This window comes from Pholcus phalangioides, unplaced genomic scaffold, assembly GCF_987345545.1.
Source record: "Pholcus phalangioides strain wild (caught in Gottingen) unplaced genomic scaffold, Ppha-v1.0 ptg000003l_1, whole genome shotgun sequence".
Taxonomy (NCBI): domain Eukaryota; kingdom Metazoa; phylum Arthropoda; class Arachnida; order Araneae; family Pholcidae; genus Pholcus; species Pholcus phalangioides.
In genome coordinates this window covers 40,614,663-40,627,888 of record NW_028301596.1, presented here as the reverse complement: position 1 = coordinate 40,627,888, position 13,226 = coordinate 40,614,663, and the positions used below count along the sequence as shown (strand labels likewise).

Here is a 13,226-nt window from a genome sequence, read left to right as displayed (position 1 = left end):
CTCGCACGTTGCTTCATTCGCCTGTGAGAGAGCGGTCACATTATGAACCAAAAAGCCACTTGAAGGTAGCTTGTCACACATTCAATGAAATATCAGATTTTCACCGTATCGAAAATGAAGTCAACAAACTGATAATTTTCGTATTTGAAAATCTGATTATTTACATTTTCCGATGGGCTTGAAATCCTGATAATGAATCATTATTATGTTCACACGAACAGTTTTGTCACTGCGTACATGATTTCTCTGGAATGAATGGTTCAAACAAACATTTAAAAAACTTTTCACACGCATTTTAGTTTTTTTTTAAATTCATAGTAGGGCTACAACATGAACCTATATCTTTGATACATGTATTATTGTTGAAAACGATGTGGAAGGTTGAACTTTTCAATTGTGATTCATTTGTGTGGCTACTCCCTCATTACTACTTTTATCGAAGAGAATAAAATTAACAAAACTGCTTTCTACCACTTTTTGCGATTTTTATCATTATACGAATGCATATTTTAGAAGCTACAACTGACATTTCTCAATGAAACCATAACCATTTACACACAAAAAAAAACTAATTTGGAAATAATAAAAATTTCATCCAGTACAGTAACTTGATGACATTGTGCCGTCTTCAAGCGTTTACATTGATTATAAAAAAATATATATATTTTTTAATTGGACTGACGCAACACATAAAACATACAAATCAAACTGAGAAAAACACAAAACACAATAAACTTCACAAAAAGTAACATTACGATGATACAGACCCTTTGTGACTCCCAAGGAATTTATTCTATTTTTACTGTATTCTGTTATGTTTATTTTGCTTTTTCGTTATTTTCATAAATTAAAAATTAATCAAATTAAATTCAAAAATATTTATACTTCAGACAATTTTTGAATAAATATCTTCTAATGAGAAAACGGGGGGGGGGGGAGGAGAGAGAAAGGAAGGGGGGAGTAGAAAATTATTCAAGTTCGCAAGGGGGCCACAGGAATGAGAAATGGTTGAAAGGGGGCCACGAACAAAAAAAGGTTGAGAACCACTGCTCTAATATATAAAAATGTTTCTTGAAATTACTGAAAATAATGAAAAATTCCCTAAAATTACTGACAACCATGAAAAATGCTCTATCATGTATAAATAGTAAAATATTTGAAATCATAGAAGTCCTAGCCCTACTAATTACCTAACTCCTGACACTTGAAGAATGCGGATATACCACTCATGAATTTTTACAGGGCTGTCACTCAAATTGGCAGGTATAATTTGTGTATTAGTGATCTTCCATCAATCTCTTTGCTTAGCCAGGGCTGCAACTATGATTTTTGTGGGCAAGGAACATGATTTTGCTATGCCACAACCACTGCTACTGCTTAACCGTACATGCACTTCATTAAAATGTCAAATGCAGCCTATGCTGTGTCAAAGCTTAAACGTGTCTGCTGTATATGATGATTGCACAACTGAGAAAAAGTTGTGATGTTGAAGAAATGAAAAATCTTCTAATGACTTAAATAAAATGGGAGTGAACTAATAGCTTTCTATATCACAAGATAAAGTATTCTGTTCAGTTTGCAGCAGTTGGTAGTCAGGGCGGGACAAATCAGAGGCACCAGGTCGCCATGGTGACTAAAAAATTGGTATTGGCGCCGATGAAATTGTTCTGACCCCTAGTTTTTTTGTGATTTGTCCAGCCCTGTCGATAATACGTGGTAAATAGTGTTGAACTGCTTTAACATGCTGAAAATATATTTTTTTTGTCAAGATTCAAGAGGTTCAGCATCTCTCATAACTTATTTTGAATTACTTTCCCAAACACTTTACTTTTCTTGGAGGTGGGTCATGTGTCATCTGCCCTTATAAAGAACTGATCATGTCAGTAATTGCAAAAGGGCAATCAAGTGTAAGATTCGTCAAAAAGAATTTTTGTTTTGTACAGGGGCCAATATTTCTGTATGGCCATGGGAGAAATAGGAAATAAGGAACTGAGGAATACAACATTCAAAGATGTTTACTAGCCAGTAGATGCACATTTGAATTTTGTGTTCCAAAGATTATGGGGCACTGGGCAAATGCTCCACTTTTTTATTCACATGTCTGGTCCCCTAGGCTGTACTGTTTCCTGCAAGGGCACCCCCTCATCCTAGATATTAATTTTTCAACATGTAAATGACTAACTTATTCCCCTGGGGGACGGGGGGTAAGCCAGTCAATTGGTTAACAGGCTTGGAATGAATTAATTTAAGATATTTTATTCATAAATACAGTTAACTTTTTAAAATTTTTGCTGAAAAAAAATTCCTGAAAATCACAACCATTTAAGCAGCATTGACGAGATATCTCGTCTTCATCAAAGATCCTTATTTTATCAGACAAGCCCAGATATTTTATAAAGGACAAGCACGCTACTGTGTACACCACTAAAAAAAGAGACGACTCTGCCTTCCTTATTTCAAGCACTGTGACGTGAGGCGCTTAAAGGCATTAGTAGCCTCTAGTAGGAAGAGTTTTGTTGTCCTGGGTGTGTATTTCCCAATCATTGCAAAAACGAAGTCCAGAATGCAACTGTAGAGTGTATTGGAAAAGAGATTTTGTTGAATTTGAGACGACCTTACGTTTCAAGCTTAGTTTATATACAGTTATCTTCTGTTGTTGTCGTAAATGAATTGTATGTCTGCGGTCACAATATAGTTCGTTAGTTCTTGTTGGTTGCGTCTCTTATTCCTGTATACATACCCACGTACGGTTTGAACACCCTATACCACACCTTACCCTTTGTTGCTTTCCGTCTTGTTTTAGAAAATCTGAATTAACTGAGTAGTCTGAGCTGCTCCATTGGAAAACGGATTTATATTTGGGCTGAACTACGATTCCCTTGCTATAATTTCGGCTTGGTCGATCGATATCAACGCTCAGGGCCGTTTTGAGAACATAAGTTTTCCCCAGGCAAAATTTTTTAATCTCCTATCTGGCTTGAAATTCATGCTTACCGGTTTGCATGATTTACTCTCGAAAATTTTAATCGAAATTTCATTTTGACTCACTCTGTACTTATGGTGCTCAAGTGGGCCCTCTGAGCATTAAAACGGCACTGTCGATTCTTCTAGCGCATACATAGTAGATAATTCATTCTGTGTAGGGCAGAGATGAGGGTATAGGCCTACACATGTCCAGAATATTGACCGACATTTCGCCACCGAGATATCGAGTGGGTGAGCGAGCGAATGACTGAGCAAGTCATCCACTTTGTCGTTCGTTCAATTGCTCACTCATTCTACCTTTTGCATGTTCGCTCAGTTTCGCACTTTTCCGACTGATTTGGTCACTCATCCTTTCACACTTAGCCAATATGGTCACTCAGTCGATCTTTCAGTGGTGAGCAGTTTTCGGGGAATTTGCCATGAATCACGCATGTCCGGGGTATTCAGGGCCGAACTTGAGCAGGTGCGAAGAGTGCGGCAGCACCGGGCTGCTAAAACGGGACAAAAAAAAAAACTTGTTACATTTTGATATATTTTTTTTAATTCGAAATTACACGTGGGGGGGGGGGGGGGAGGATAATGCATAGTTCCTCGGCTGAAAGAGTATCTAGTTGGCCCTTGGTAAAAGCCCCCAAACCTTGTGCCCGGGGCTAACAATTTTTTCAAGAGGCGACAGACATCGTCCAAATTTATTGCCGAATGGTCATTCTCGGATGTCAACTTTTACCTGATTGTACACCAGGATGTTCATGGACACTGGGGCAGTAGCGTATGCCATATTTTCGGGGAGGGTCGCATTTTTTCCTTTTCCCAGGATAGGGTTACTTTTTACTGCAAAAAACGCCATAATCTCGGGGGGGGGGGGAAATGCAGTGCCGTCTTAAAGCATGGGTCCACCCGCGCACAGCCCGGGTGCTTCAATGGGGCCATAGAAAAAGGAAGGCCTCTCTCTCTCACAAAAATGGGAACCGGTTGAAATTTTCCAGCTATTTTTTTTTTTGCAACACTCAGAAATCGTCGTTCATGTGTTTACAAAATTTGAGTTGTGCATGTTTAGGATGGCTCGCTAATGACATTACTGTCATCACTAGAGCCGTGGCAGCTCCCAAGAGAGAAACAGCCACCTCGGATTGGATTACCCTTTGGCCACAATGTGCGCTAAAGGACACAACCATTTCTGCAGAGTCAACTGAAGAGACTAAAGACATCGTCACGTTAGCGAAACGGGGGTTCAATGGTATGAATATAGCAAGAGAAGTCGGTCAGCTAATTAATAGCAATTCAGAGGTATTGACCGACGAGGAATTAATGCAGTTGACTATTAATTCAGACCAGTCGTGACCCAGGCTCTGTCCCAAGAGGGATATAAGCCTTTTACCCCGAGGAGTTGGACCACACAGTCGACTGCTCCTGAAACGGTACCAGCATGGCCCCCACATCCTGTAGTGGGGGCCCTTCTGCAGTTAATTTATAGCGTGAAAAAGCAAAAAAATGATAGCCGTCCCGGGCTAGAGCCCTGTCAGCCCCCTATGTGGGGGCCATGGGTACCAGATGAAGAAGATCAAGATAAAGAAGTAGAAGACAAGTTTCCCCCCCCCCCCCATGAGTAACATAGCGGAAGGGCTTCGCACGTTCAAATCAGCCGTACCCTACATGTGAAGAGCGTACCCTCTATGGTACGCTCTTCACATGTAGAAAAATCGGTAGAGGAAGCCTTGTCATCATACTTTATGATAGAACAGAAATCACAATGTTTTTTCAGAAAACATTGCCAATAATTGCTGCACCCTCTTTTACATTCCCTTATACCTCTGCGTTACCCTGCTCTTCTCATGCTGTTCAATAAATGAGATGTACAAGAAAAAAACTATGGTTTCGGTTATTCGCGGATTTCCCGTATTCGCGGTCACCACCGGAACGTAACCCCCGCGAATACGGGGGGGGGGGGGCGTCTGTATAGCCTCAAGAAAAATCGCTTGGCCTGGGGGGGGGGGCATAATGCTCTTAAGACGGCCCTAGGGCGGCGGGCTTCATTCCCATTACCCCCGTATGAAATGCACTGGGGGATTGGGAACCCCGATTTTGAGCCCCTCGAGTATTTTTAGATCGCATCAACACTAGGTGGAAATCAACACATTTATTTACAAACATTTATTTCTGGCATGGTAGTAGAATAGAACTTTATGTTGACCAGTCACTCGAAGACATTATAGATAATGCCGCAGCTGTAGACGTAGATGGTCTATTTAGTATATTTATTTCCATCTCTGAGACTATCTGAAATATTTTAGCTTTAGCTATCGCTCTGTCCTTCAATGGAAACGATCGTACGGTAGTAGCAATACCCGCAAGGAATTGTCCGATGTCGTCTGATGCATTCTTATTTTCTAAAATATATTTCATTAATATTGCAGAAGTAGTTTCTTCGCAACATTGCTTGTCATGTATGATCCTCTTTTGGCATATTTGACGGGATGCTGATGAAGGTGGTGTTGCTGAACCTGTTGGGGATATGGGTGGCTTGTGATCGATGGAAAGCAGACAGTCTACATTTAATTGATCCATTGACATTTCATTTTCTGACTTGACTATCTCGTCGTCTGTGGCAAGACTTGCTACAGCAGCAACTGTACATAGTGTGGGTTTTTCTTTCATGTGCGGTATAAGAAAAGACATCTCTTCTTCATACTTCCACCTTTTTCTGGGAACACTTGCCGGTTCACTTTCTCTCCTCTTCTTTACAGCGCGCCGGAAACCATCTCGCAATAGACACCATGCTTTTTTACACTCATTTCCTGTACAAAAAGAAAGAAAGATAATAAATATGCTTTGTTTTGTTCACGGGTTTTTGGCTCCAAGAGATTTTTTCGTTTTCTCTCTCTCTCATGTAGTGTCTCAATTATTATGAGATACTGCATGTACTTAGTCTTAGTGCCTAGTCTATTCCAAATAGACTAGGCACTAAGACTAAGTACTGTACACACCATTGTAACAAAATGTCTGCAATTGTAATAGAAGAAATTATGCTTGTCCCTACGAAAGGCTTGGAACAACAGACAAATTTTGGAACTTTCGGAATAATATAAGAGCTATCGATGGTAGAGACACAAATAAAACAATAATTGGTTTTTTTTTTCATTTTAAATTTGACATTTAAGTAAAGAAAGAAAGAAAAATTGTTACAAAAAACAATAACATGATGCTTACGTGCAATGTTTGAAGCTGATTGATGCAAATTAGGCCGTCAATAATATTTCTTTTTTCCTTTCAAACTGAGCACAACTCAGGTTTATCGCCTTTGATAATTCAGTACCTAGTGCAGTGGTTCTCAAAACTTTTTCCACCCAAGGCGACCCTCTAACCAATGCTTTTCCCAGAGCATTTTAACAAAGAAGCTTTTCAAAAATCCTTGTCGGGCCGTCACTCCGCGGAGCCCCTGACACAGGTTGGCGGCCCGCAGTTTGAGAACCCCTGACATAGTGAGCTGTGCCGGAAGTGTAAGTGCGTATCTAGTGTTGTGTCTGATTTTTCAGTGCTGCCATCTATATTTAAGAAGTGAAGTGTAATGATTGAATATTTGTACCACTTGTAGGCCCGTTGCTTTCTCTTCTGTGGCGAGACTTTTTAACGGGGAGATCTGCTCGTTTAAAAATGATTATTTATTTTTAAGCGTCTTTTTTAGTTACTAACGACCTCTAAAGGTGACGTCACCTTCAAACGATATCCAACTTCAAAAAAGGAAATGGTAGTCCAGAAGTCGAAGGAATCATAATAATTAGATCCCGGATTACATGCACTAAAAAAAAAATGACGTAATACGCCCAGGGCCACCCTTACCAGACGCGGGGTCCAGTGCGGAAATAATAGCGGAGCAAGAGGCGTCTTGACAATTTCAGGGCCCCTTAGCCCCGAATGTTATACCCTATGGGCAATCGAAAATTCGGAATGAATGCAAGAAATAATCCCCCCCCCCCCCCAGCGTCCATAAAAATTCAGAATAAATGCAAGAAATGCTTTTAGAATTTCAGAAAATTCCGAAAAATCGAAAGAAATAATTGCAGAAATTTGTGAAACTTCAGAATTATTTCTTTCTAGATGAAAAAATGCAGAATTTATGAAAGGAACTATTATTACTGTAAGTGCGGGGCCTCCCAAACGCTGGGACCGGTGCGACCGCACCTGTAGCACACCCATAAAGGCGGCTCTGAATACGTCCAGGGAATATTTAATATGTACTTAAAAATCTCCAGAAAGTCATTAAAAATTCTAAAATATGTGCTTACTTATACACTTAATAAGAAAAAAAATTTTGCTCTAAGAGAAATGAAGATCCATGCACACAACACACACACATAAACAGAAATAACTAATAGCATCGGAGCCGGGGGTGCTCGAGTACAAGCACCCAAAGAATTGATTCAAAAATCAAAATTTCTTACACGATGCTCAAGATGAGTCCCCGCAGGTTCGAAACCAGGGCCGGGTTAAGACGGTTGAAGGCCCTGAGCACTTTAGTAATTTTGGTGCGCGCACCCCCCCCCCCCCCCCCCATCATTTCATGCCATTGTGCAGCGATTTTTTTTACGTTTAAAGGCTATAACTTTTACATTCAGACTTCCATATTTAGCACTTTTTTGTTTTAGCGAGAATTGACAATATCGGAGATATCAACGATTCTACTCAAGGTGGCCGTACGCTCCGTATTTAACATCTATCTATCCATTGAATGAATTGATTGTGGGGGGGGGGGGGGGTGGAAGAGAACATAAGAAACGTTAAGAATGGAATTTTGTATTTCAGAAGTAGACAAAATATGATGCGATTATGTGTCATTCGAAAGGTCTCCCGCTTTTTCCAGTTTAGCAGTCTTTGACATCTTCAAAACCAACGCTAATGCTTAATGAGCCTCTCTATTGGTTTGATGACGAAGAGATGAAGCCTCTGTATCGGTCTGAAAATTTTTGTTTCAGTGCTGGACATAATACATTTTATTCAGAACCAGAATCAGAAGTTTAACGTTCGTGACTGGCTCTATTTCGAGCCTTAAGGTACGGGGTCCCTTGGGGTTCCCCTATGATTGAAACTTTTTATCGTCATTTTTAAGGAAATTATCTCGAAAGTACAAATTACAGTTAACAATTACCAAAAATTGTGGAAACAGTTTCGTAATTGATGATAAAATTTTAATAATTGATAATTACTATCCTATGGGAATATCGATGCTCTTAAGTGGCAATTTGCAGTCATTTTACGAATCCTTGGATAGATTGATTGGATAAGCAAAAAGCATGATGCGCCCCGATCCTGAGCTTATGCTGAAGATTGATTGGAATAATTCGAACTTTTTTTTAGTGACTTTGGACTTCGATTAAACCCTTACAGCGGAAATCCCGAGGTATCTCGGGTGCTTAAAACCACCGCCAGACGGCAATTCCAAAATATATCGCCTATATATTGTCCGAATGTATCCAATGCATCGCAGTTTTCAGAGAATTTTTAAGAATCCGATATTTGTGTATGTTATGCTCACAGCAAGGGGCCGTAGCGAGGTGGTAGGACTCGGGGATCTGTTTCTCCCGAAATGTGAGAAAACAACCGCGTGAAAAAAAGGGGAAAAGATAGCCAAATCTATTGATCTATTACTTTGGTTCTTCTCCCCCCCCCGAACGAAATTTCTGGTTACGGGCCTCGCTCACAGCGTAAATAACAAAAACGATAATTCCTCCCCTCCCGTGTTTATTATTATTACTATTATTTTCGTTTATTTTTTTGGGGGGGAGGGGTGGGAAACATTATTTTATCATTGCGGGAGATCGGGGAAAAAATATATTCTAGAGAACGAGGAGCCAAGTCAATCAGCGACCGAAAGAGTGATCGCGTGCAAGCATGCGAGCAATGAAGAAAGTGCAAGCACGTAGATGACCAAGAGACTAAGGAACCGATCTCAGTAAGCTACCAAAAGTGTGAAATAGAAAGTGTGTAAGCATAGGTGTGACCAAAAGAGTGTGCGAGCATAGAAGTGACCAAAAAGAACGACGTAGAGAGTGAGGGATGAAGTCAGTGAACGACCAGAAAAGCGACCAAGAAAGTGTGCACACATGTGAGTGACCGAAACACTGTGACGCGTGTGTGACTGAAACTGTGCGGGCAATCAAAAGAATCTTAGAGCATGGGAGTGACCCACAGCATTAACAGAGAAGGACTTGAAAGTCTGGGGGGGGGGGGGTGTGCACGATGATGATGATGATATCAATTTATATGCGTCAATTTATGTATACGCATATACATTAGATTGGTCGTCTTCATCTTCGACACTGTGGACAGGACGTCGTCTATATTCCTCTGCGGAACTTCTAACGAATTGGTACATGTTGTGAACCTAACGTGAAGCTTTTTTTGTGCAATGCATGTTACAGTGCTGCCATCTACCACGCATTTTTCAAAATATGAGTGAAGTATAATGTTTGAAGATTTTACCGTTGTAGGCCTGTTGCTCTATGCGGCGAGACTTTTTAATGGGGAGATCGGCCATTTCTCAAGAAATTCAACTACTCATTTCTTTTTTATGAGGTCTCTCTTCTCTTGAGGCCTCTGGGCCGTGCCCAGGTGGGCCCATGCGTTAAGACGGCACTGACTGGGGAAATTGCCCCTCAGTATCTCCGCGCGTGACCCGGAGGCAAAGGCGTATTTACACGAGCAGTGGCTGAACTGGCAAATTTAGCCTAGTACGGCTAATTTGAAGAATGAATGGTCAAGAAAATTGAACTAGAATAGGAGAAGGGAGGCAAAGTTTGTGTAGCCCACAGGAAAAAGCGGATTCAAGTCGGTTGAGGACCTCGGACGCACAAGAAAATACTGAGGCTCCCTTAAATTAGAAAAAAGTGTAAAGATTGTATTTTGCGGTGGCCCTTCCGAGTCGGAGCCCCCGGGAGTAGATACGGGGGGGGGGGGCACAGCGTCGATGGTGGAGCCGAATGATGTAATTTATATGTATATATATACCGTATATACTCGTGTATAAGCCGACCCCCCCCCCTACTTCAGGACCACCAAAATCGCAGTAAATTGAAAACCCGTGTATAAGCCGACCCCAAAAAATCCATACATTTCAGAGAAAAAAAAATTCTTATATTTTCATGAAAAATTAATAGTTTACGGAAATTTACAATAAAAAATTATTAAAACCTTTTAATCCGTTTCTTCTGAGTCTCCAAGCTCATCGTAATCCATCAGATCATCATTGGGGGTCCGTCATCTTCGTTTTTATCTTCATCTGGGCTGTCATCGCCATTGTCATTTTCAAAGAGGATATCATCTGCAGTTCCGTCCATCGCATTGCTGTTGCAACACGTTTTGAACGATCGGATGATAATTTCGGTGGAAACAGAATTTCACGCCTCATGCGCCCATTGGCACACTAGGCCAATGTCAGGTTTCTTCAAGGCAACCACTTTTTTTTGTAGTTTCTTTATCATCGGAACTCATCCATTCGATCCACAAATTCCTCAAATAATCTTTGAAAGACTTGTCGATGCGCACATAAGGCTTTCCAGTCGACATTAGCCCACCTGGTATCCAAGCCAATGATGTTTTCGATTTCTTTGCCTCGGCTTTGACATCGGTTCCGTGGGGTTTGAACATATCCCCTACCAATAATGCCGGTTTCTCGAACACTGGTATAAAAATGACTACTGATTGTGGGGTCAAAATTTTCTCATCAAAAACTGACTTGAGTATAAGCCGACCCCCCCCCCCCCCCCACTTAAGGAACGAATTTTTCTACAAAAAAACTCGGCTTATACACGAGTATATATATATGAAATGACATCATAATCGTAATGCGCCCCCCCCCCTTAAGGCTTTCGCGTCTATCCTCCGCCTATGTTCTGGGCGCGTGCGCTTCCACCGTTAAATCCGCCTCTGGCCATCGCCACGGACCCGGACCAAAGGCTGAGAAACGCTTTTCTACACAAAACTGAATATAAAACACATACCATTCATTTTGAGTTTGTTTCCAATTTCGTTCCATGCTTTGTCCTTCTTCTGGTTGTCACTGTACTTCTTGTCGTTCAAATCATAAAGAAATTTATAATCCCTCACTAGCTCAATTAATCTATCATTATCCATGGTTCGTACGGAATCGAATTGTCTAAAAGTGCGTGATTCAGAACAAAACAAAGACCTCTCTCGTGAACACGAAACACGCACAGACATGCCCAGCGCTAACAGACAGAATATTCTCCTTCCCCGAGATGTCGTTCTGACACGGTACGTGTCTTTCAGCGCCTGCGCGTTGCGATAATGATATGAATGCTTCTTTTTCGTCAACATGTCTGCCGTGGTGAATGTCTGTGGCGGCGATCGTAATTGAAATGATGGGAAATTTTCATATATTCGGGAAATATTCGGCAAAAGAATTCATGCCGAAAAAATTTCAAGAGAGTTTTTTGGAAAATTTTGAAAGTTTTATCTAGTAAAATAATTATTTAAAAAAACATTATGAATGAGACCAAATGTTTTTCAAGATAACAGTATTTTTAAAAAATATATTTGAGTATATATGTTTTACAAACAGATGGCAGCACATTCGATTCAAATAGGGTGAAATTTGCTCCAGCGAAATTTTTGAATCCACTTTATATGGTATAAACGTCACGGCGGCTGTTGTTTTGATATGAAGGAGATAAAATGGAAGGATGTGGGTTTTTTTTTTTAACTACATGAGAAGCGTTAAAAACAAAAATGATTTCTCCAAACGCCACTTATCGTTGTTTTTTTTTCGATGCAGTTCGTAGAATTAGAGAATTACCAAGAAATACAATAAAATTTCCTAGATTGGGAGATGCATTTTGTCTGATCGAATAGAGTCATTATACTGATAACTGATTGCTAGAGGCACACTTTGTCAGGGTTTTTCCGCCTGTAGGCTACACGGATTTCACCGCTCTTTTCCCCCCATTCTAGTTTTCTTGATTACTCTTTCCTCCAATTCGCCACCCATGTGCTTAGGGCCGTCTTAAGAGCATCATGGAGCCTAGCGGGCCAAGCAGTGCCGTCTTAAGGTTAAGGCAAAGGGCCCACCCGGGCACGGCCCGAGGGACTCACAAAAATGAGATCTGGTTGAAATTTTCAAGAATTTGCCTGGTAGGGTCTCAGAAAAATTACTTGGCCCGGGGGCCCATGATGCTCTTAAGACGGCCCTGGAGCCAAGTGATTTGTCTGAGACCCTAACTGTCCAATTCTCGAAAAATTCAATTACTTCTAGTTTTTCCGAGGCCCCCGGGCCGTGCTCGGGTGGGCCCATGCGTTAAGACGGCACAGGCTGTGCTATAACCCTCCCTCCACTCCTGCAAGTTCACCTGTGTTTCTAAGGGCCGTATTCACCGACGTGGTATAAAACTAGTCACAAGTTTTAGATAAGAGATCAACATAGATTGGTTGAAAACCTGAATTTAACCAATCCGCGTGGATCTCTTATCAAAATATTGCGACTATACAGTTGAGTCCCGTTTTAACGAATACCGTTATAGCAAAAATCTCGTTTTAACGAATACCGTTATAGCAAAAATCTCGTTTTAACGAACACTTTTCTAACCCCCCAGATTTTTCGACAAATTTCGAGATTTTAACGAAATTTCGTTATAACGAAGTGAGATTTCTCCGGTTTCTTGGAGTTCGTTATAACGGGATTCGACTGTAGTTTAAACCATGTCGGTGAGTACCACCCTTAGTCACTCCCATGCTCACACACTCTCCAAGACACTCTTTTGTCATTCACGTGCTTGCACACTGTTTTGGACGCTCATATCCTCGCACACTGTTTTGTCACTCGGATGCTTGCGCACTGCTCTGGCCACTGATATGCTCGCACACTGTTTTGGTCACTCACATGCTTGCACACTGTTTTGGTCACTCACATGCTTGCACACTGTTTTGGTCACTCACATGCTTGCACACTGTTTTGGTCACTCACATGCTTGCACACTGTTTTGGTCACTCACATACTTGCACACGCTCTAGAGGTCACTTTCTTCGCTCAATGACATGGTTGCTTGCTTTATAGCTCTCTCTTTTGGCCATTCACTTGCTTGCAACGCTTTAGGTCACTCACTCATCTGGTCCCTCGGTCTGTAGGTCACTCTTTTGTTCATTAACATGCTTGCTTAGGCTCCAAGTAACTCTTTTGGCCACTCACTGACCTGGTTCCCTACTGTCTCGGCAGCAGGGCCGTTCCAAGAGCA

The 13,226-nt window shown here is 41.2% G+C and overlaps 1 protein-coding gene across 1 annotated transcript; it reads right to left on the bottom strand.

Annotated features, from left to right (window-relative positions):
• Nucleotides 1-5,166: 5,166 nt before the first annotated feature.
• On the bottom strand, nt 5,167-11,316 carry LOC149088602 (uncharacterized). The gene is made up of 2 exons (XM_089252125.1): nt 10,980-11,316; nt 5,167-5,780 (listed from the first exon to the last, which is right to left on the bottom strand). The coding sequence occupies exons 1-2, from the start codon at nt 11,314-11,316 to the stop codon at nt 5,167-5,169; spliced, it is 951 nt and encodes a 316-aa protein (XP_089108251.1).
• Between the last annotated feature and the right edge of the window lie 1,910 nt (nt 11,317-13,226).

Excerpts from the sequence above, each read along its gene's own strand:
- LOC149088602 (XM_089252125.1), bottom strand. The coding sequence starts at position 11,316 with ATGTTGACGAAAAAGAAGCATTCATATCATTATCGCAACGCGCAGGCG. Across the intron at positions 5,781-10,979 it reads AAACAAACTCAAAATGAATG|GAAATGAGTGTAAAAAAGCA; the intron begins GTATGTGTTTTA and ends CTTTTTGTACAG.